General features: G+C 44.2%; 4 protein-coding genes across 12 annotated transcripts in view; 1 reads left to right on the top strand and 3 right to left on the bottom strand.

Moving 5' to 3' along the window:
* LOC110538844 (tubulin-specific chaperone D-like) overlaps positions 1 to 5,960 on the bottom strand; it is a 133,987-nt gene extending 128,027 nt beyond the window's left edge. For all 6 annotated transcript variants that reach the window (XM_036939481.1, XM_036939482.1, XM_036939483.1 and 3 more), the window contains exons 1-5: positions 5,810 to 5,960; positions 5,302 to 5,494; positions 5,041 to 5,091; positions 4,833 to 4,930; positions 3,929 to 4,030 (exon numbers count right to left, since the gene is read on the bottom strand). In XM_036939481.1, the coding sequence (XP_036795376.1) occupies positions 3,929 to 4,030; positions 4,833 to 4,930; positions 5,041 to 5,091; positions 5,302 to 5,485 (435 nt within the window). In that variant the 5' untranslated portion in view covers positions 5,486 to 5,494; positions 5,810 to 5,960. The remainder of the gene's footprint in view (positions 1 to 3,928; positions 4,031 to 4,832; positions 4,931 to 5,040; positions 5,092 to 5,301; positions 5,495 to 5,809) is intronic.
* An 829-nt stretch (positions 5,961 to 6,789) lies between these two features.
* Positions 6,790 to 11,728, bottom strand: LOC110538843 (ketosamine-3-kinase). The gene is made up of 6 exons (XM_036939479.1): positions 11,445 to 11,728; positions 9,743 to 9,894; positions 8,990 to 9,081; positions 8,453 to 8,526; positions 8,027 to 8,149; positions 6,790 to 7,640 (listed from the first exon to the last, which is right to left on the bottom strand). The coding sequence occupies exons 1-6, from the start codon at positions 11,583 to 11,585 to the stop codon at positions 7,299 to 7,301; spliced, it is 924 nt and encodes a 307-aa protein (XP_036795374.1). The 5' UTR covers positions 11,586 to 11,728; the 3' UTR covers positions 6,790 to 7,298.
* A 10-nt stretch (positions 11,729 to 11,738) lies between these two features.
* On the top strand, positions 11,739 to 16,759 carry LOC110538845 (ADP-ribosylation factor-like 16). Of its 2 annotated transcripts, XR_005035259.1 has the most exons (6): positions 11,739 to 12,020; positions 12,397 to 12,455; positions 12,555 to 12,671; positions 13,800 to 13,915; positions 16,029 to 16,414; positions 16,583 to 16,759. XR_005035259.1 is itself a non-coding variant. In XM_021625826.2 (5 exons), the coding sequence occupies exons 1-5, from the start codon at positions 11,960 to 11,962 to the stop codon at positions 16,192 to 16,194; spliced, it is 519 nt and encodes a 172-aa protein (XP_021481501.1). In that variant the 5' UTR covers positions 11,739 to 11,959; the 3' UTR covers positions 16,195 to 16,759. The 2 variants fall into 2 exon arrangements, 1 of the variants encoding a protein (XP_021481501.1); XM_021625826.2 differs by having other exon boundaries at positions 16,029 to 16,759.
* Positions 16,760 to 18,889: 2,130 nt separating this feature from the next.
* epn3a (epsin 3a) overlaps positions 18,890 to 22,599 on the bottom strand; it is a 58,555-nt gene continuing 54,845 nt past the window's right edge. For all 3 annotated transcript variants that reach the window (XM_036939478.1, XM_036939476.1, XM_036939477.1), the window contains one exon: positions 18,890 to 21,196. In XM_036939478.1, the coding sequence (XP_036795373.1) occupies positions 20,907 to 21,196 (290 nt within the window). In that variant the 3' untranslated portion in view covers positions 18,890 to 20,906. The remainder of the gene's footprint in view (positions 21,197 to 22,599) is intronic.

The raw sequence follows: 22,599 nt of genomic DNA, 5'->3' as shown, positions 1-22,599 counted from the left end.
CGTACCCTGTGTATATAGCATAGTTATTATTGACTCAGTACTCGTACCCTGTGTATATAGCGAAGTTATTATTGACTCAGTACTCGTACCCTGTGTATATAGCATAGTTATTATTGACTCAGTACTCGTACCCTGTGTATATAGCATAGTTATTATTGACTCAGTACTCGTACCCTGTGTATATAGCATAGTTATTATTGACTCAGTACTCGTACCCTGTGTGTATAGCATAGTTATTATTGACTCAGTACTCGTACCCTGTGTATATAGAATAGTTATTATTGACTCAGTACTCGTACCCTGTGTATATAGCATAGTTATTATTGACTCAGTACTCGTACCCTGTGTGTATAGCATAGTTATTATTGACTCAGTACTCGTACCCTGTGTATATAGCATAGTTATTATTGACTCAGTACTCGTACACTGTGTATATAGCGAAGTTATCGTTACTCATTGTGTAGTTATTATTAGGTGTTTTACTTTATTTTCTCTATTTTCTCTCTGCATTGTTGGGAAGGGCCTGTAAGTCAGCATTTCACTGTAAATCCACACCTGTTGGTAACGAAGCACGTAACCATAACAAGATACAGACAGGGACAATACACAGACAAACATGTCGCTTCATATAATACATTAAACAGCTTGGAAGTCAACCGTTACATCCCTATGGGCCTAATCTAGACAATAAACCGTTACATCCCTATGGGCCTAATCTAGACAATAAACCGTTACATCCCTATGGGCCTAATCTAGACAATAAACCGTTACATCCCTATGGGCCTAATCTAGACAATAAACCGTTACATCCCTATGGGCCTAATCTAGACAATAAACCGTTACATCCCTATGGGCCTAATCTAGACAATAAACCGTTACATCCCTATGGGCCTAATCTAGACAATAAACCGTTACATCCCTATGGGCCTAATCTAGACAATAAACCGTTACATCCCTATGGGCCTAATCTAGACAATAAACCGTTACATCCCTATAGGCCTAATCTAGAACGTAAACAGTTGAATCCCTATGGGCCTAATCTAGACAATAAACCGTTACATCCCTATGGGCCTAATCTAGACAATAAACCGTTACATCCCTATGGGCCTAATCTAGACAATAAACCGTTACATCCCTATGGGCCTAATCTAGACAATAAACCGTTACATCCCTATGGGCCTAATCTAGACAATAAACCGTTACATCCCTATGGGCCTAATCTAGACAATAAACCGTTACATCCCTATGGGCCTAATCTAGACAATAAACCGTTACATCCCTATGGGCCTAATCTAGACAATAAACCGTTACATCCCTATGGGCCTAATCTAGACAATAAACCGTTACATCCCTATGGGCCTAATCTAGACAATAAACCGTTACATCCCTATGGGCCTAATCTAGACAATAAACCGTTACATCCCTATGGGCCTAATCTAGACAATAAACCGTTACATCCCTATGGGCCTAATCTAGACAATAAACCGTTACATCCCTATGGGCCTAATCTAGACAATAAACCGTTACATCCCTATGGGCCTAATCTAGACAATAAACCGTTACATCCCTATGGGCCTAATCTAGACAATAAACCGTTACATCCCTATGGGCCTAATCTAGACAATAAACCGTTACATCCCTATGGGCCTAATCTAGACAATAAACCGTTACATCCCTATGGGCCTAATCTAGACAATAAACCGTTACATCCCTATGGGCCTAATCTAGACAATAAACCGTTACATCCCTATGGGCCTAATCTAGACAATAAACCGTTACATCCCTATGGGCCTAATCTAGACAATAAACCGTTACATCCCTATGGGCCTAATCTAGACAATAAACCGTTACATCCCTATGGGCCTAATCTAGACAATAAACCGTTACATCCCTATGGGCCTAATCTAGACAATAAACCGTTACATCCCTATGGGCCTAATCTAGACAATAAACCGTTACATCCCTATGGGCCTAATCTAGACAATAAACCGTTACATCCCTATGGGCCTAATCTAGACAATAAACCGTTACATCCCTATGGGCCTAATCTAGACAATAAACCGTTACATCCCTATAGGCCTAATCTAGAACGTAAACAGTTGAATCCCTATGGGCCTAATCTAGACAATAAACCGTTACATCCCTATGGGCCTAATCTAGACAATAAACCGTTACATCCCTATGGGCCTAATCTAGACAATAAACCGTTACATCCCTATGGGCCTAATCTAGACAATAAACCGTTACATCCCTATGGGCCTAATCTAGACAATAAACCGTTACATCCCTATGGGCCTAATCTAGACAATAAACCGTTACATCCCTATGGGCCTAATCTAGACAATAAACCGTTAAATCCCTATGGGCCTAATCTAGACAATAAACCGTTACATCCCTATGGGCCTAATCTAGACAATAAACCGTTAAATCCCTATGGGCCTAATCTAGACAATAAACCGTTACATCCCTATGGGCCTAATCTAGACAATAAACCGTTACATCCCTATAGGCCTAATCTAGACAATAAACCGTTACATCCCTATGGGCCTAATCTAGACAATAAACCGTTACATCCCTATGGGCCTAATCTAGACAATAAACCGTTACATCCCTATGGGCCTAATCTAGACAATAAACCGTTACATCCCTATGGGCCTAATCTAGACAATAAACCGTTACATCCCTATGGGCCTAATCTAGACAATAAACCGTTACATCCCTATGGGCCTAATCTAGACAATAAACCGTTACATCCCTATAGGCCTAATCTAGAACGTAAACAGTTGAATCCCTATGGGCCTAATCTAGACAATAAACCGTTACATCCCTATGGGCCTAATCTAGACAATAAACCGTTACATCCCTATGGGCCTAATCTAGACAATAAACCGTTACATCCCTATGGGCCTAATCTAGACAATAAACCGTTACATCCCTATGGGCCTAATCTAGACAATAAACCGTTACATCCCTATGGGCCTAATCTAGACAATAAACCGTTACATCCCTATGGGCCTAATCTAGACAATAAACCGTTACATCCCTATGGGCCTAATCTAGACAATAAACCGTTACATCCCTATGGGCCTAATCTAGACAATAAACCGTTAAATCCCTATGGGCCTAATCTAGACAATAAACCGTTACATCCCTATGGGCCTAATCTAGACAATAAACCGTTACATCCCTATGGGCCTAATCTAGACAATAAACCGTTAAATCCCTATGGGCCTAATCTAGACAATAAACCGTTACATCCCTATGGGCCTAATCTAGACAATAAACCGTTACATCCCTATAGGCCTAATCTAGACAATAAACCGTTACATCCCTATGGGCCTAATCTAGACAATAAACCGTTACATCCCTATGGGCCTAATCTAGACAATAAACCGTTACATCCCTATGGGCCTAATCTAGAACGTAAACAGTTAAATCCCTATGGGCCTAATCTAGACAATAAACCGTTACATCCCTATGGGCCTAATCTAGACAATAAACCGTTACATCCCTATGGGCCTAATCTAGACAATAAACCGTTACATCCCTATGGGCCTAATCTAGAACGTAAACAGTTAAATCCCTATGGGCCTAATCTAGACAATAAACCGTTACATCCCTATGGGCCTAATCTAGACAATAAACCGTTACATCCCTATGGGCCTAATCTAGAACGTAAACAGTTGAATCCCTATAGGCCTAATCTAGAAAGCAACAAGAGGGTAAAATCAATGGATACTCTGCTTATGAATGTGCAATGTAATGTTTATCAATGTATAGTTTATGAAGGTACCCTTCAAGTAAAGGGTTATCCTTCCATTGAGGTCTTGTAACATGAGAAATCAGGGGGTCTAACATTAGCTACTGGGCTAGGACATGGTAGGCCCACCTTCTATTGACGACTCGTAACTAAGAAATTCAGGCTCACCTCTGGGTCTCTGGGGTCCTGTCGACACAGGAGGTCCAGGACTGGCTGGACATCAGCCACCTCATGGGGGAAGAGCTGCATGAAGATCTTATACCCTCTCACCTGGCCGAAACAAAAACACCTGAGTTAGAGGAGTCTGCCTTGTCCCAACTGCTCAGGCTGAGAAAGCTGAGCTAGCACCACACTTCTAACTTTAGCCAGAGGCGATAGGGTAAGACACCACTGAATCAACACACACATCAGAACGCTGGGCTTCACAAACTGAAATCTTACTATCTGTGTGATGATGTAGATGAATCCATCTGTCTGTAGTTACCTTGGAGATTAATCTGTCTGTCTGTAGTTACCTTGGAGATGTAGATGAATCCATCTGCCTGTAGTTACCTTGGAGATGATGTCGAGGAATCCATATGCCTGTAGTTACCTTGGAGATGATGTTGAGGAATCCATCTGCCTGTAGTTACCTTGGAGATGATGTAGAGGAATCCATCTGTCTGTAGTTACCTTGGAGATGATGTAGATGAATCCATCTGTCTGTAGTTACCTTGGAGATGATGTAGATGAATCCATCTGTCTGTAGTTACCTTGGAGATGATGTAGAGGAATCCATCTGCCTGTAGTTACCTTGGAGATGATGTCGAGGAATCCATATGCCTGTAGTTACCTTGGAGATGATGTCGAGGAATCCATCTGCCTGTAGTTACCTTGGAGATGATGTAGAGGAATCCATCTGTCTGTAGTTACCTTGGAGATGATGTAGATGAATCCATCTGTCTGTAGTTACCTTGGAGATGATGTAGATGAATCCATCTGTCTGTAGTTACCTTGGAGATTATGTAGATGAATCCATCTGTCTGTAGTTACCTTGGAGATGATGTAGATGAATCCATCTGCCTGTAGTTACCTTGGAGATGATGTAGAGGAATTTGAAGCCCAGGTGTACCAGTAGAGGAGGAGACTGTTCACTCCTGATGAGCTCCAACAGCAGGTTCAACATCCACTCTGTGGTCACAGGAAAGAAACACTGTCATCATCATGCTATCCTAACAAGCCCATGTTTCACTAAAGCAGAATAGCATGTGATGTGCTGTGTGTGTGTGTAGTGTTGTTACCCAGATGTGGATCCAGAAGATGGGGCTGCTCCTGATAACGGTCCATTATCACTGTAGAAAAAAAAGAACTGGTCAACATAAAGTTGTTGACTTTTCTTTCCCTGCTTATGATTGTGGTATGTCTAAGTTATTAATATATTAAAACTGATGTCTGTAGATGGTACACGCATTTAGGCCTAAAGCCCACAGACTGTTCCATGCAAGACTGGATCAATTTGGCCACAACAACATCAGACTAAACATGTAGAGTATGAATCTCACCGAGGAACCTCTCGATGGCTGACTCCAGTGTCACGATGTTCTCGTGAACCACTGGTAGGCTGGAGATCAGGGCTCGAATCTCAGTGCTCTCGGTAAAACCTCCCAAGACACTGGTTTTAGCGATCACCTCGGGCTCCCCGCCGCCGCCTCCATCCTCCCCGGAATCCATGTCGGTCTGGGCCATTATAGATGCCTAGATTACCGGTACATTTCATGCACTTGGTTATATGCATGTCTAATGTCCACTGCTTAAACACACGTCTACATAATAGCTAGCAAGTGTAGCTAGCTTCCCTTGAAGTTTTGATAGCTAGATGAGAAAGGTGTGACTTCTAGCATGGGTGTGTCAATGATTTGCGTTCTATTCATGCCGATACTAGCCAATGATGCTAGCTAACTAGCTAGTGCTGTTGGTTGGCCTGTTGCAACAGAAATCAAACAGCATTTGAGTGATCAGTGAACACACACAGCTCATACATTTGGTTATCGTAGGCATATGAATGCATACCTGTAGTTGTGAAAATTCTGTCCGGAAAATGTATTATTATAACTTCAGATAATGATGATCACGCAGTGGCCGAGGTCTGTTATCTGTTGTGAAGTTTGCACGTTGCTACACCCTACAGTACGTTATGCGATTGGGGACAAAAAAGCGTTTCGTTAATGAGGGACGCGCCACACCAAAGATGTTCACGCATCAGACTTATTCAGAGGTGGAAATATTATCTCACCTCATGTATATTATGAAATAGAAACAAAAGTACTCTGAATCAACAAAACATTAACAACACCTGCTCTTTCCATGACAAAGACTGAACAGGTGAATCCAGGTAAAATCTATGAACCCTTATTGATGTCACCTGTTAAATCCACTTCAATCAGTGTTGATAAAGGAGAGGAGACATAGTAAAGAATGATTTTTAAGCCTTTGAGACAACTGAGACATGTATTGTGTATCTGTTGCCATTCAGAGGGTGAATGGGCAAGACAAATGTAAGTGCCTTTGAACGGGGTATGGTAGTAGGTATCAGGCGCACCGGTTTGTGTCAAGAACTGCATCGCTGCTGGGTTTTCCAAGAATATATCAAGAATGGTCCACCACCCAAAGGACAACCAACTTGACACAACTGTGGGAAGCATTGGAGTCAACATCAGTCAGCATCCCTGTGGAACGCTTTCAACACCTTGTAGAGTCAACATGGGCCAGCATCCCTGTGGAACACTTTCAACACCTTGTAGAGTCAACATGGGCCAGCATCCCTGTGGAACGCTTTCAACACCTTGTAGAGTCAACATGGGCCAGCATCCCTGTGGAACGCTTTCAACACCTTGTAGAGTCCGTGGCCTGACGAATTGAGGCTGTCCTGGGGGGCAAAAGGGGGGCGCAACTCAATATTAGGAAGGTGTTTTTAATGTTTTGTAAACTCAGTGTACAGTGCCCTTTATTAGGTTATTGTCCTTATTGAGGTATTCAAACCGTAGTGTATATTGGTCACGAAACAGGAAGTACAGTACTTTATTTAGCATTGCATTCTTAGTGTTAACACAGCTTTTAACAAAGCTGACTGTTACAACTCAAACAGATCACAACCTTGCTTGCTGTTATGTTTATTTAAGCAAATGGATGTGCAATACTCTATGTTTAGTCTCACACTAGAGCATTAAAATCACTTCTGCTTTCAAACAGCGGTAGAATGTTAGCTCAAACACTTTGTTTATTCTTCAAGCATTTCAAGATAAAGAGGAATATGGAATGGGTTTTGTGGAATCTCTCTTCTATACCATAGGATCATACATTTATTGTTTCTTGCTTTTCAAAATAACTAATATTTTCACCCCAAAATTATTTGTTCCCTTCTGGATGGAAGACTAGGCTGTAGTGTAAGACTTTGTGAGGTCATTCAAGCTGGTCAGTGTCATTGGTGTGTCTATGTTTTACAGAGCATTATGGGTAGTGTAGTTGTACATCATGCTACTGGCACATATATGATCAGTGGTCAGTATTTGACCAGATCCTTCATGATCCTCAGCGAGGACCCTCTGTATCCTCCACCAAAGTGATTCCAGTGGTTCAGATAGTGGAACAGTTGATACAGCTGATTCCTCGTCTCAAACCCCGGGGCCTTGGGGATCTTGTTGTGGTACCCAGAGTAGAAGGAGTCGCTGAACCCTCCGAACATCCCGGCGATGCCCAGCTCGTACTCAGCGTGGCCGTAGAAGGAGGCGGGGTCGAAAATGACAGGGCCGTCGGGACACTCTGCTACGTTTCCCCCCCACAGGTCCCCGTGAAGCAGGGAGGGGAACACCTCCATGTCGGTAAATAGCTGAGGGATTTTCAGCTAAGGAGAGGAGATATCAGACAGAAGATCAATCACCCATGAAGTCCTCTCAGATCTGAAAAAGTACATAAGGCATAGGAGTAAGGGCTTGGTTTGGAATTGGAGATAGTATAGAACCTTATGGAGCTGGTGCTGTAGTCTGTGTTATTGTTACATGTAGCTTGTACTATAGTTACCTGTAGTTACCTAGTTATATTGTTACCTGTAGCTGGGACCATAGTACCCTGTAGTTACCTATTTACCTGTAGCTGGGACCATGGTTCCCTGTAGTTACCTAGTTATATAGTTACCTGTAGCTGGGACCATAGTTCCCTGCAGTTACCTAGTTCTATAGTTACCTGTAGCTGGGACCATAGTTCCCTGTAGTTACCTAGTTCTATAGTTACCTGTAGCTGGGACCATAGTTCCCTGGCCTCTCTGTCTCCATAAGACTTCTCCACCATGTTGAGTTGGTGCTGTAGTCTGTGCTGAGAGTAGAATGTTACCCAGTCACTCTGCCACTCATTCTCCTGATGAGAGAGAGAGAGAGACAAAGAGAGGTTAGAAAGTGGAACTCTGATAAAAGTCATTAAAAATAGGCAATTTTTCTCATCCAGTTGGTCTTTAAATCCCATGGTGAAGGCACAGAGACATTGATGGTTTAACCAGACTTGGAGCTGTATATAGAGTGTGGACCTATCTTTATTTAGATTGATAACATACAGTTTAAATCCCACGTTACCACATATTCCAGTCTCGTATTCACTAGTGGGGAAAGGTGGAAATCTAGTTGTGTCTCCCAATATCACACGATCTGTTGCATAGTAGCTCACCTGAGGGAGGTATCCACAGCAAGTGGGAACCTGGAACCCAAACTGGTCAATGACAGGAACATCAGCTCCTTTTCCTGTGTACATTGAAATGACAGGAACATCAGCTCCTTTTCCTGTTTACATTTAAATGACAGGAACATCAGGTCCTTTTCCTAATTACATTTAAATGACAGGAACATCAGGTCCTTTTCCTGTTTACATTTAAATGACAGGAACATCAGCTCCTTTTCCTGTTTACATTTAAATGACAGGAACATCAGGTCCTTTTCCTGTTTACATTTAAATGACAGGAACATCAGGTCCTTTTCCTGTTTACATTTAAATGACAGGAACATCAGCTCCTTTTCCTGTTTACATTTAAATGACAGGAACATCAGGTCCTTTTTCCATATCCATTTAATAGAGTGGTGAGTGAAGGCATGCAGTAGTCTGATGTTGTGTACGTGAGAAAGTTAGACTTCTAAACTGTTTTAAACTGTATGAATTGTTTTACCCCAAAATCAATCAATCAATCAATCAATGGACTAGGTGAGTTACCAACTGTCTGCTGTTCCTTGTTCTGTCTGTCCCTGCGTCTCTGGTTGTGTAGGTGCAGGTCAGCCAGACGCTCTCCCAGCTGCTTAGAGTGCCTGGGGGAATCCATCGGACAATCATTAACACACTCAATCATCACAATAAAGTCTGACATAACAATAATACTTTACTAATACATACAAAAGAAGAACAACAGGAAGGAGAAGATAAAGAAAGAAGAAGAAGATAAAGGAAGAATAAGAAGATTAAGAAAGAAGAAGGAGATAAAGGAAGAAGATTAAGAAAGAAGAAGAAGAACAGGAAGAAGAAGATGAAGAAGATTAAGAAAGAAGAAGAAGAACAGGAAGAAGAAGATTAAGAAGATTAAGAAAGAAGAAGATTAAGAAAGAAGAAGAAGAACAGGAAGAAGAAGATGAAGAAGAAGATTAAGAAAGAAGAAGAAGAACAGGAAGATGAAGAAGATAACGAAAGAAGAAGAAGATAAAGGAAGAAGAAGATAACGAAAGAAGAAGAAGATAAAGGAAGAAGAAGATAACGAAAGAAGAAGAAGATAAAGGAAGAAGAAGATAACGAAAGAAGAAGAAGATAAAGGAAGAAGATGAAGAACAGGAAGGAGAAGATAAAGAAAGAAGAAGAAGATGAAGGAAGAAGAAGAAGAAAGAAGATGAAGATAAAGGAAGAAGATGAAGAAGAAGAAGAAGAAGGAAAGAAAGGTCAAAGACGTGTATTAAACAGTGTATGAGGAGATCCTCTTACCTGCTGAGACCCCTCATGTCAACATGTTCCATGACGAACACAGCCCCTCCTGTATCCAGCTCTATCACCTTGACAGGCTTGGGGACCTTCACTGTGTCTGTCATGACGATGGCTTCCAAGCTAGCCAACTCCCCATCAAACATACGCTTCGCCTGGGGGACGAGGATAAGACATGTGATGGTCATCGTGACATTGACCAAGGAATTACACCATACCTTTGTGATGAAATGTATTGTACAGACAAAGTGATGACAGCAGAGGAGGCTGCTGGGGGGAGGATGGCTCATAATAATGGCTGAGTTTAATGGCTGGAACGGAGTGAATGGGATGGTATCAAACGCATGGTATATACATTTGATGCCGTTCCATTAACTCCATTCCGGCCATTATTATGAGCTGTCCTCCCTTCAGCAGCCTCCACGGGACTACACCTACCATGGAAGTAGTCTAGCAGCCTCCACGGGACTACACCTACCATGGAAGTCGTCTAGCAGCCTCCATGGGACTACACCTACCATGGAAGTAGTCTAGCAGCCTCCATGGGACTACACCTACCATGGAACTAGTCTAGCAGCCTCCACGGGACTACACCTACCATGGAAGTAGTCTAGCAGCCTCCACGGGACTACACCTACCATGGAACTAGTCTAGCAGCCTCCACGGGACTACACCTACCATGGAACTAGTCTAGCAGCCTCCACGGGACTACACCTACCATGGAACTAGTCTAGCAGCCTCCACGGGACTACACCTACCATGGAACTAGTCTAGCAGCCTCCACGGGACTACACCTACCATGGAACTAGTCTAGCAGCCTCCACGGGACTACACCTACCATGGAACTAGTCTAGCAGCCTCCACGGGACTACACCTACCATGGAAGTCGTCTAGCAGCCTCCATGGGACTACACCTACCATGGAACTAGTCTAGCAGCCTCCACGGGACTACACCTACCATGGAACTAGTCTAGCAGACTCCACGGGACTACACCTACCATGGAACTAGTCTAGCAGCCTCCACGGGACTACACCTACCATGGAACTAGTCTAGCAGCCTCCACGGGACTACACCTACCATGGAACTAGTCTAGCAGCCTCCACGGGACTACACCTACCATGGAAGTCGTCTAGCAGCCTCCATGGGACTACACCTACCATGGAACTAGTCTAGCAGCCTCCACGGGACTACACCTACCATGGAACTAGTCTAGCAGACTCCACGGGACTACACCTACCATGGAAGTCGTCTAGCAGCCTCCACGGGACTACACCTACCATGGAACTAGTCTAGCAGCCTCCATGGGACTACACCTACCATGGAACTAGTCTAGCAGCCTCCACGGGACTACACCTACCATGGAACTAGTCTAGCAGCCTCCAGAGAAGGCAGTTCATGACTTTTCAGCGGTCAGGATTAGGACAGACCATCACATAAAACCCTCCGGCTCTGTGCACAACAACAGCGCTCTGATTTCAACCATCACATGACAGGATGGCTCTATTGTGAATCCTAATCCTTTGCTCTCAGAGTGCTGACTACTGTAATTCATTTGATAGCGTGTAGCCAAATAGCCTGCAACAAAATATGGTTTGATATTTCTAACAAATGATCCTTATTAGGCTACTATTTTACAGTGCTAATCTATTTTGAGTGACAATGTATGTCAATGTAAAGGCATGCAGTATGAAGTAAATGAAGAACCTGACTCTTGTGGTTGATCTTGACAAACACTCTCCCGTGGTCAGTGTCAAAGCTCTGTCCCTGGCTGATACAACCTCCTCCAGAATGGCCAGTTGACTTCAGCATGGATGTTCCCAGCTCCTTCTTTAGCTGCGCTTCCATGGCTGTTCTCCAAGATGCTCTCCAAACGCTTGAAGAAGAACCTATTGATCTTGTTTGACTCCCAAACTTCTTTAGGGTTGACTCCCACTCCTGTAGCTGTCTGTTTTATGTTTTGACAACTGGGTGGAAGAGGCGTGGCTTGTTTTCGAAGGAACGGAAGTGATTCAATGTTTTGGTTCCGGGTCCGTCGGTGATGAAATAACTAATGAGAAATTGGATTTGTAAAGATTTGCTTCTTATTTGAGCAAACATAGCAACTAAAGTTGATCATATGAGCGTCGCCATGGTGTCAAAGTAAGCTGGAGAGGCTTGCTTGCTAGCTGACTAGTCTCGACAATTTTGATACGGATCAAGTCTTTGTTGGTTTATACGAAATGTGTTTGCTGCTCGGTGCAACCGGTGTTGGAAAAACTCTTCTCTTGAAACGTTTACAGAATATCCTTTAAAATTAACCAGCATTGAGATTGATTTAGTGTGCCTTTCAAATTAACCAGCATTGACATTGATTTAGCAAGCAAACAAGATAATAAGCTAACGTTTGCTAGCTAGCAATTATGACCATGAATGCGTCTCAATAATCTGTGGCTTCCTTTCCTCGTATCCTCTTCTTCCTCTCCTTCATCTGATGACAGTTTTCCAATACACATCCACCTTATTCTTCTTCTCACCTATCCTGTGTTTTAATATCAGTGCGAATGAAGAAGGAGAAGAGACTTGAGAAGAATCAGCCCATGTCTCACTTCAATATGTATCTTCAGAGTACATTTCCATGCTACAGTGTCTATTTTATCACCCTTAACAGACTATTCACAGCTCAGTGTGAGAGATGGCACAACTGATTTAGGGGAACCCCCTGTTACTCTACCTACGGTGAGTCCATTTGGTATTCACCACAGTGATTGTTGTGTCGGTCACCATTTGAGGGTGCCTTAAACAGAAAGGGTACTATTATGTCTCCCTCTGTTACAGGTGGGCACCAACCTGACAGACCTGACTCTGAAGAGGAAGAGGGTGACTGTGAGAGAGCTGGGAGGCTGTATGAGTCCTATCTGGCCCAGTTACTATACGGACTGCTCCTCTGTCATCGTGAGTCCAGAACCACATCCATACAGTGTATAAGTCTCCCCGAGGAGCGCAGCTGTCTAAGGCACTACAGTCCCTGGTGCGAATCCAGGATGTATCGCATCCGGCTGTGATTGGGAGTCCCATAAGGCGGCGCATAATTGGCCCAGCATCGTCTGGGTTTGGCAGTGGTCGGCCGTCATTGTAAATAAGAATTTGTTCTTAACTGACTTGCCTAGTTAAATAAATGTTAAATAAAAAAGTTGAGTTAATATATCTACTCTGAAGAAGAAGAGGGTGACTGTGAGCGAGCTGGGGTGGGTCAATACATCTCTCTTATTGTCCATAGACATTTTATGAATTAAACCTTTACACATTCAGGTTTGTCAAATTGAAATCAAATATCTTTAGCAAGAGCACCCTAGTCCAACATGGCAGCAGCATGAGAACCACGTCATGACTTCTATACAGGAAGACGACGTTCCTCTCAATTTGGAAATAATTCCTTGTAAATGTTCAGAATAACCTCAATAATACTTTGTACACATATTCCATCGATGGTTTAAGTTTAATGCAAAAATAGTCAATATTTCTATATGATTAATAAGCAAAGCTTCTCTGATCAGAAATAGAGATCAACCAGGGGTATGAACAGGCTAATATCACTGCACTACACACGGTAGACCATCAGCCCACTAAACTGGGAGATCAACCAGAGGTATGAACAGGCTAATATCACTGCACTACACGGTAGACCATCAGCCCACTAAACTGGGAGATCAACCAGAGGTATGAACAGGCTAATATCACTGCACTACACGGTAGACCATCAGCCCACTAAACTGGGAGATCAACCAGAGGTATGAACAGGCTAATATCACTGCACTACACGGTAGACCATCAGCCCACTAAACTGGGAGATCAACCAGAGGTATGAACAGGCTAATATCACTGCACTACACGGTAGACCATCAGCCCACTAAACTGGGAGATCAACCAGGGGTATGAACAGGCTAATATCACTGCACTACACGGTAGACCATCAGCCCACTAAACTGGGAGATCATCTGTGCATTCTGCATCATTTCAGGCTTGTCGACTGCAGGCATGAAATGATTTAAAATCAAATCATTGTGTTTGTTCTCTATATAGTTCATGGTGGACTCTGCTAACACCACCCAGATCTCGTCGTCCTGTATCCAGCTCCTGTCTGTCCTCTCTGCTGAACCTCTCCACACAGCCTCTGTCCTGGTTATCTTCAACAAGAGGTCCTGCCTGTAGTAACACACTACACTGCACATTCTCTGGCCAAGATCACAGTGGATTTTTGAGACAAAACATTCAGATAGAAACGTAATGAATAGATGTGACACGATCCCTTATTCTCTACATGACAGACAATCAGGTTCTGTTCAGCAAAATACAGTTCTATCTGAATGTTTTTGCAACATTGCACCTTACTGGACAGACTCCTGGCTACGAACCAGACGTACAGTCAGGAGGTCCATAAATATTTGGACATTGAACAAGTTGTCATTTTGGCTCTGTACGCCACCACATTGGATTTGAAAGGAAACAATCTATATGAGCTGAACGTGCAGACTTTCATCTTTAATTTGTTGCCAGGTTGCAGTTGTAAATGAGAACTTGTTCTCAACTTGCCTACCTGGTTAAATAAAGTTGAAATAAAATCAAAAATTTGAAGGTACTGTATTTACCTCCAAATCAGGTGTAGGAATTATACCACTTTTTATATGTGGTCCCCCCCCCCCCAATTTTAGGGCCTCAAAAGTAATTGGACAAACGTAACAATCATCAATTAAATTTTGAGTTTTAATACTTGGTGGCAACTCCTTTGCCGTCAATGACTGCCTGAAGTCTGGAACCCATAGACATCACCAGATGCTGGGTTTCTTCCCTGGTGATGCTCTGCCAGGGCTTTACTACAGCTGTCTTCAGTTCCTGCTCGTTCTTGGGGTGTTTTGCCTTCAGCAAGTGAAATACATGCTCAATTTGATTCAGGTCAGGTGATTGAGTTGGCCATTGCAGAACATTCCACTTCTTTGCCTTAAAAAAAAGTATTGGGTTGCTTTCGCAGTATGCTTCGGGTCATTGTCCATCTGCACTGTCCAATGAGTTCTAAAGCATTTGGCTGAATCTGGGCAGATAATAACATTAGCCCTAAACCATTCAGAATGAATCCTGTTGCTTTTGTCAGCAGTCACATCATCAATAAATACAAGGGAACCAGTTCCATTAGCAGCCATACATGTCCACACCATAACACCACCTCCACCATGCTTCACAGATGAGGTGGTATGCTTCGGATCATGAGCAGTTCCTTCCCTTCTCCATACTCTTCTCTTCCCATCATTCTGGTACAAGTTGATCTTTGTCTCATCTGTCCGATGGACGTTGTTCCAGAACTGTCCAGGCTTTTTTTTAATGTTGTTTGGCCAACTCTAATCTGGTCTTTCTGTTTATGAGGCTTACCAATGGTTTACATCTTGTGATAAACCGTCTGTATTTACTCTGGTGAAGTCTTCTCTTGAATGTTGACTCTGACACAGATACACCTGCCTCCTGGAGGGTGTTCTTCATCTGGTCAACTGTTGTGAAGGGGTTTTTCTTCACCAGGGAAGGAATCCTCCTGTCATCCACCACAGTTGTTTTCTGTGGTCTTCTGGTGTTCCGGAGCTCACCAGTGTGTTCTTTCTCTTTAAGAATGTACCAAATAGTTGCTTTGTTCACACCTAATGTTCTAATCTCTCTGATGGGTTTGTTTATAGATTACTCAGCCTTGCTTCACTGGCAGTGACAGCTCTCTGGACTTCGTATTGAGGGTTAACAGCAACAGATTGCGAATGCCACACTTGAAATCAACTCTAGACCTTTTTATCGGCTTACTGGTAAATAAATGAATGAGGGAATAACACACACCTGTCCATGGAACAGCTGAGCAGCCAATTGTCCAACTACTTTTTGGTAAAGACCCTCAAATTAAAGCTGAACGTCTGCATTTTCAGCTCATATTCATAATCTAATTTCAACTCCAAAATGCTGCGTCAGACAGCTACAATAATAATAACTTGGTCAATGTCCAAATATTTATGGACCTGACTGTGTCCAATTCCTCCCAATATACTCCCACATTAAATGCTCCCCCCCCCCCCCCTCCCACCGCGTTGCATGACTATCAACAAACTGTTTCTCTCCCTCCCTGATTGACTGATTGTCATCCCACTCTTCCCCTCGGGACCTCCATTGTACCATGAGTCTAGTAGAGATACACTTTATTTGCCTCCTTTACATAAATTAAACAGTGCCTCTCCCTCGCTTTGCAAATGTCTTAACCCTTTCTCCATCCCACCCTTCCTCCAGGGACCTCCCTTGTACCATGAGTCTCGTAGAGATGATGTCACTGTTCAGGATGGATGACATCATCGCCTCTGCCACCCAGCCAATCACGACCGTGGAACTGAGCGCTCGTTCCGGCCAGGGACTCCAGGAGGTGTTGGGCTGGCTGGACTCCACCCTGACTGACTGACAAGAGTGATGTCATAGAAGCATCTTCCTTCCAGGAAGCAGTTCCTCATTGCTGGTGCTTTCAAGACAACTGGGAACTCTGGGAAAAAATACGAGGTCAAATCATGACGTCAGTGATTTTCAGGTCAGAAAGTCGGTGCTGTAGGAGGCCCGAGTTTCCGAGTTGGAATTTCAAGTTGGATGACCGTAAAAAAAATAACAGTTATCTTGAACGCACTGAAGTCAGAGATTTCTGAGTTCCCAGTTGCTTTGAACGCACTGAGGTCAGAGATTTCTGAGTTCCCAGTTGCTTTGAACGCACTGAAGTCAGAGATTTCTGAGTTCCCAGTTGCTTTGAACGCACTGAGGTCAGAGATTTCTGAGTTCCCAGTTGCTTTGAACGCACTGAGGTCAGAGATTTCTGAGTTCCCAGTTGCTTTGAACGCACTGAGGTCAGAGATTTCTGAGTTCCTAGTTGCTTTGAACGCACTGAGGTCAGATATTTCTGAGTTCCCAGTTGCTTTGAACGCACTGAGGTCAGAGATTTCTGAGTTCCCAGTTGCTTTGAACGCACTGAGGTCAGAGATTTCTGAGTTCCCAGTTGCTTTGAACGCACTGAAGTCAGAGATTTCTGAGTTCCCAGTTGCTTTGAACGCAGCATAAGTGACGTCATTGTCACGGAACTTGGAATGATGTCACCGCCAACTGGAAAGTGAGGGTGTGCCGTATCTCACGCCGTCACACATGAATCCTGTTGGCAAGAAGATGTCCTCATCCTCATGATCTCAGCACACCAAGAATGATGCTGTCATTCACATGGCATCACGTCTTATTGAGGAGGCCTGATATGAATGGCATCACGTCTTATTGAGGAGGCCTGATATGAATGGCATCACCTCTTATTGAGGAGGCCTGATATGAATGGCATCACATCTTATTGAGGAGGCCTGTTATGAATGCTTTTATGGCTGGAATATCATGCCTGTATTTATTGTCAGCATTCTGTATAGAGTATCTGTATAGATACTGTATAGGGTATCTGTATAGAGTATCTGTATAGATACTGTATAGAGTATCTGTATAGATACTGTATAGAGTATCTGTATAGATACTGTATCTACCAGCAGTTGTTTTTAAAGGCTGAGGGAGAACACTGTTATACAATTTGGTTAAAGTATTTCTAAACAGGGAAATGCATAATCATGTGTGCAGTAGTATCTTCGATGTAGCCTAACTATGCTGGAGTAGAAATACAGTAACTGTCATATAGATGTGTGGAAATACAATAACTGTCATACAGGTGTGTGGAAATACAATAACTGTCATACAGGTGTGTGGAAATACAGTAACTGTCATATAGGTGTGTGGAAATACAGTAACTGTCATATAGGTGTGTGGAAATACAATAACTGTCATACAGGTGTGTGGAAATACAGTAACTGTCATACAGGTGTGTGGAAATACAGTAACTGTCATATAGGTGTGTGGAAATACAGTAACTGTCATATAGGTGTGTGGAAATACAGTAACTGTCATATAGGTGTGTGGAAATACAATAACTGTCATACAGGTGTGTGGAAATACAGTAACTGTCATATAGGTGTGTGGAAATACAATAACTGTCATATAGGTGTGTGGAAATACAGTAACTTTCATACAGGTGTGTGGAAATACAGTAACTGTCATACAGGTGTGTGGAAATACAGTAACTGTCATATAGGTGTGTAGAAATACAGTAACTGTCATATAGGTGTGTGGAAATAGAGTAACTGTCATACAGGTGTGTGGAAATACAGTAACTGTCATATAGGTGTGTGGAAATACAGTAACTGTCATATAGGTGTGTGGAAATACAGTAACTGTCATACAGGTGTGTGAAAATACAGTAACTGTCATACAGGTGTGTGGAAATACAGTAACTGTCATATAGGTGTGTAGAAATACAGTAACTGTCATATAGGTGTGTGGAAATAGAGTAACTGTCATACAGGTGTGTGGAAATACAGTAACTGTCATATAGGTGTGTGGAAATACAGTAACTGTCATACAGGTGTGTGGAAATACAGTAACTGTCATACAGGTGTGTGGAAATACAGTAACTGTCATACAGGTGTGTGAAAATACAGTAACTGTCATATAGGTGTGTGGAAATAGAGTAACTGTCATACAGGTGTGTGGAAATACAGTAACTGTCATACAGGTGTGTGGAAATACAGTAACTGTCATACAGGTGTGTGAAAATACAGTAACTGTCATACAGGTGTGTGGAAATACAGTAACTGTCATACAGGTGTGTGGAAATACAGTAACTGTCATACAGGTGTGTGGAAATACAGTAACTGTCATACAGGTGTGTGGAAATACAGTAACTGTCATATAGGTGTGTAGAAATACAGTAACTGTCATACAGGTGTGTGGAAATAGAGTAACTGTCATACAGGTGTTTGGCCTCCGGGGGGCAGACAGACATTGTGTAGAAAAGTCAACTCTTTGAAGAATGTGCTTCTCTAAGCATTCGATATGTAGAAACATTCCATTATAAAGTGTTTGATATTACAATCTAGCTAGGCATATATTATATATATATATATATATTACACACAGTCATGTATTAACAGATGTAAAAAGGTTGAATGGTATCAAGTCAAGAAATATAGTATTGATCAACATGATCATGAAATAAAAGCTGTAAAATATGAACGAATGCAGATGCCAGGTGTCGTTATTAGTTCATCATAGCCTTATATTTGACGATGACAATCAGTGTTTCACAAGTAATGATCACAGCAATGAGAGAGGGAAAATAATCATGATATCAATTCATACATTCTAATATGCGTTGCTTTATAGGGGTCGAATGCTAGCTTCCTAACTTCCACCGAATTCAATTGAATTTCCACTTCTCCCCATTGACATCAATGCAAAACTCAACTTGAAGTGAGAGCGTTAGGATTTGCCCCGCTATAGTGAGTCCTGCAGTGGTTCCGGTCTCTAAGAAAAGCAGATTTCACTCAATTATCCCTCAAAAGGGGGCCCTCCAGTTCACTATAACACACTAGAACTACCTTAGAATCTCTCTCGCCATCACCGCAGTTCCATTCCAACAGCAAACCATCCTTTTACACGAGAACTCAGTCAGACTGAGCCTTACTAGGCCTAATGTAACAAAAAGGAAGCTTAAAACTCAAGTGTTCATTATGTGGATGGGGGTTGGCTGGCGTCTCATCATCGGCGTGGAATGTTCTATGCCCGTTCTCAGAAATCGGAGTTGTAGTCGGCGCTAGGAATCATTCGGGAACATTTGCAGATAGAAATAGATTGAACAGAGGCGACACACTTCCCTTATTCTATCTGGTTGACAATCATATCTGTTCTATATGATACATTTTTATCTGAGTTGCAGTCTGTGCTGGGAAACGTTTTGAACAGATAGAAATAGATTGAATAGAGCCGACACGCTTCCCCTATTCTATCTGGCAGACAATTATATCTGTTCTACATGATACATTTCTATCTGAGCATTCTGTAACGTTACATCCTCCTGAACAGACTTGTCTGAGTTATCCCCTGGGGCATCATGGGAGAGATAATAGGAGAGAAAGAGCCAACCAATGAAAGCAGTCCAGAGAGCGGATCGACCAATCAGCATAGAGCAGTGCGGCAGGAACAGTGGGCGTCCTGTCCCAGTGCATTGTGGTCCGTCGGTCGGAGAGATAAGCAGGCATATCTGGTGTACAATCAGTTCAGTGCTGGATCAGGAGCAACAGTGAGGAGCCAATCAAACTAAAGTATGCAGCAGAGTGGGCGGGGCATGTGACTAGGTAAGAAGCAGTTGGAAAAGCAGTTAACTAACCTGGTCCCAGATCTGTTTCTGCTGTATAGCCAATGACCCATAGGAGTTGGCAGGACAGCACAAACAGATCTGAGACCAGGTTAGCGCAGACACACTCACTCTGTAAAGTATTGCTAATTACTTTAAGATGGAAACATCTTCACCTACTGTGCTTTCTATAGCGGAGGATGAGCTTGGGCATCGGCGTGTATGTACAGTATCTGTCATGGCTTAGGATTAGGTTACTATAGACCTAAACACGTTCTGGGAATATTCTCTTTCTTTCTACCTCTCGTTCATCCTGCATCACTCTCTTCAGCAGAGAGGAGTAACAGGACAGGTTGTGGTAGAGCAGACCCGAGCAGAGGCAGTAGCCTCCATCACTCTCTTCAGCAGAGAGGAATAACAGGACAGGTTGTGGTAGAGCAGATCGTAGCAGAGGAAGCAATCTAAGCGTTACAGTACTAGTACCTATATGGGCCCATAGAAAAACAACAACAAAATAACAACTTAAGGGGATTATCAGTTCTGTCTGAATTCCAGTTGTTGAGTCTTGAGTTTAGATTGACAGAAAATAACCTAATAAGAGTCATTTCTATTTCCTCTGTTCCATCCACCAGAGTTAGAGGACAGACAGACCAACATGAATGCCGGCCGTGCGACAGCTGGGTGGACGTCCTGTCACATCTGACTACAAAACATCGACCGTCATTTTCTATAAATTTCTCGACGATTCGTGGACGCCCAGCAGGCCACCGCTCGTGGACAGCCAGCAGGACACCGCTCGTGGACAGCCAGCAGGACACCGCTCGTGGACGCCCAGCAGGTGTTCTACTGCGCATGGCAGAAGTTGGTGTTGGTCTATCTTCCATCTTAGCGGTTTCAGTTCAGCTGGACAGACATCACAGGAAGGGATTCTGACTGTGCTGCTCTCCCAGAGACGAGATGGAGGAAAGAGGTAACAGGGGCTGTGGCAGCCCAGGTATGTCCAGGGATCCATGGGTGGGCTGGGTGAGGGAGGAGGGCAGGCTGGCCGGCTGGTGGCTGGCGGGCAGGGGCAGAGAAGCACTGTAGGGCAGGGAGGGAGGACCGGAGGGGGGGACGGGGGACGTGGAGCTGGGACGCATCTGATTCAGAGTGAGACGAGGCTGTTCACTCTGGAACGGGTTGAGGGGAGATGGAGTACTCAGACCTGGAGGGGGAAGGAGATAGGGGAGGAGAGAGAGCAGGGGGGGAAGGAGATAGGGGAGGAGAGAGAGAGCAGGGGGGGAAGGAGATAGGGGAGGAGAGAGAGCAGGGGGGGAGGAGATAGGGGAGGAGAGAGAGCAGGGGGGGAAGGAGATAGGGGAGGAGAGAGAGCAGGGGGGGAAGGAGATAGGGGAGGAGAGAGAGCAGGGGGGGAAGGAGATAGGGGAGGAGAGAGAGCAGGGGGGGGGGAGGAGATAGGGGGGGGGAGAGAGCAGGGGGGGAGGAGATAGGGTAGGAGAGAGAGCAGGGGGGAAGGAGATAGGGGAGGAGAGAGAGCAGGGGGGGAGGAGATAGGGTAGGAGAGAGAGAGAGCAGGGGGGGAGGAGATAGGGGGGGAGGAGATAGGGGAGGAGAGAGAGCAGGGGGGGAGGAGATAGGGGAGGAGAGAGAGCAGGGGGAGGAGAGAGAGCAGGGGGGAAGGAGATAGGGGAGGAGAGAGAGCAGGGGGGAAGGAGATAGGGGAGGAGAGAGAGAGCAGAGGGGAGGAGAGAGAGAGCAGGGGGGAGGAGATAGGGTAGGAGAGAGAGCAGGGGGGGAAGGAGATAGGGGAGGAGAGAGAGCAGGGGGGGAGGAGATAGGGTAGGAGAGAGAGAGCAGGGGGGGAGGAGATAGGGGGGGAGGAGATAGGGGAGGAGAGAGAGCAGGGGGGGAGGAGATAGGGTAGGAGAGAGAGCAGGGGGGGAAGGAGATAGGGGAGGAGAGAGAGCAGGGGGGGAGGAGATAGGGTAGGAGAGAGAGAGCAGGGGGTGAGGAGATAGGGGGGGAGGAGATAGGGGAGGAGGAGATAGGGTAGGAGAGAGAGCAGGGGGGGAAGGAGATAGGGGAGGAGAGAGAGCAGGGGGGGAGGAGATAGGGTAGGAGAGAGAGAGCAGGGGGGGAGGAGATAGGGGGGGAGGAGATAGGGGAGGAGAGAGAGCAGGGGGAGGAGAGAGAGCAGGGGGGAAGGAGATAGGGGAGGAGAGAGAGCAGGGGGGAAGGAGATAGGGGAGGAGAGAGAGAGCAGAGGGGAGGAGAGAGAGACCAGGGGGGAGGAGAGAGAGAGGAAGAGGGGGGGACAGAGAGAAAGTCAGTAGAAGCACTTTTAACCATTACACGTTGAATGTTTAAATACTTAACCTGCGCTTAATCATTAAGTTTGTCCAGTAAGCTGCGATAGGATCAATGGAATAGTCCCAAAAGTGTAAACTTCAACCTGCAATTGCCCCAGGTCTGAGTAAGTGACTGAGTAGCACTTTACTTGTAAATTGGATGGGGTACATGGTTTTCTGTAGAGCAGGGCTGTGTTCACCTGAGAGGAAGGGGTTCTTGGTCTGTGAGTGAGTGACTGTTTCAGTGTTCACCTGAGAG

The sequence above is a fragment of the Oncorhynchus mykiss genome, chromosome 12 (assembly GCF_013265735.2).
Source record: "Oncorhynchus mykiss isolate Arlee chromosome 12, USDA_OmykA_1.1, whole genome shotgun sequence".
In the NCBI taxonomy this organism is placed as follows: Eukaryota; Metazoa; Chordata; class Actinopteri; order Salmoniformes; family Salmonidae; genus Oncorhynchus; species Oncorhynchus mykiss.
Note: the sequence above shows the minus strand (reverse complement) of the source record. Positions and strands in the feature narration are given on the sequence as shown.

Coding starts and splice junctions, on each gene's coding strand:
- LOC110538843 (XM_036939479.1), bottom strand. CDS start 11,585: ATGGAAGCGCAGCTAAAGAAGGAGCTGGGAACATCCATGCTGAAGTCA. Junction 9,082..9,742: donor GACATGAGGGGTCTCAGCAG/GTAAGAGGATCT, acceptor GGATTCCCCCAG/GCACTCTAAGCAGCTGGGAG. Junction 7,641..8,026: donor AACTATGGTCCCAGCTACAG/GTAACTATAGAA, acceptor TCCTCTCCTTAG/CTGAAAATCCCTCAGCTATT.
- LOC110538845 (XM_021625826.2), top strand. CDS start 11,960: ATGTGTTTGCTGCTCGGTGCAACCGGTGTTGGAAAAACTCTTCTCTTG. Junction 12,021..12,396: donor TCTCTTGAAACGTTTACAGA/ATATCCTTTAAA, acceptor CAGACTATTCAC/AGCTCAGTGTGAGAGATGGC. Junction 13,916..16,028: donor CTGGTTATCTTCAACAAGAG/GTCCTGCCTGTA, acceptor CCCTTCCTCCAG/GGACCTCCCTTGTACCATGA.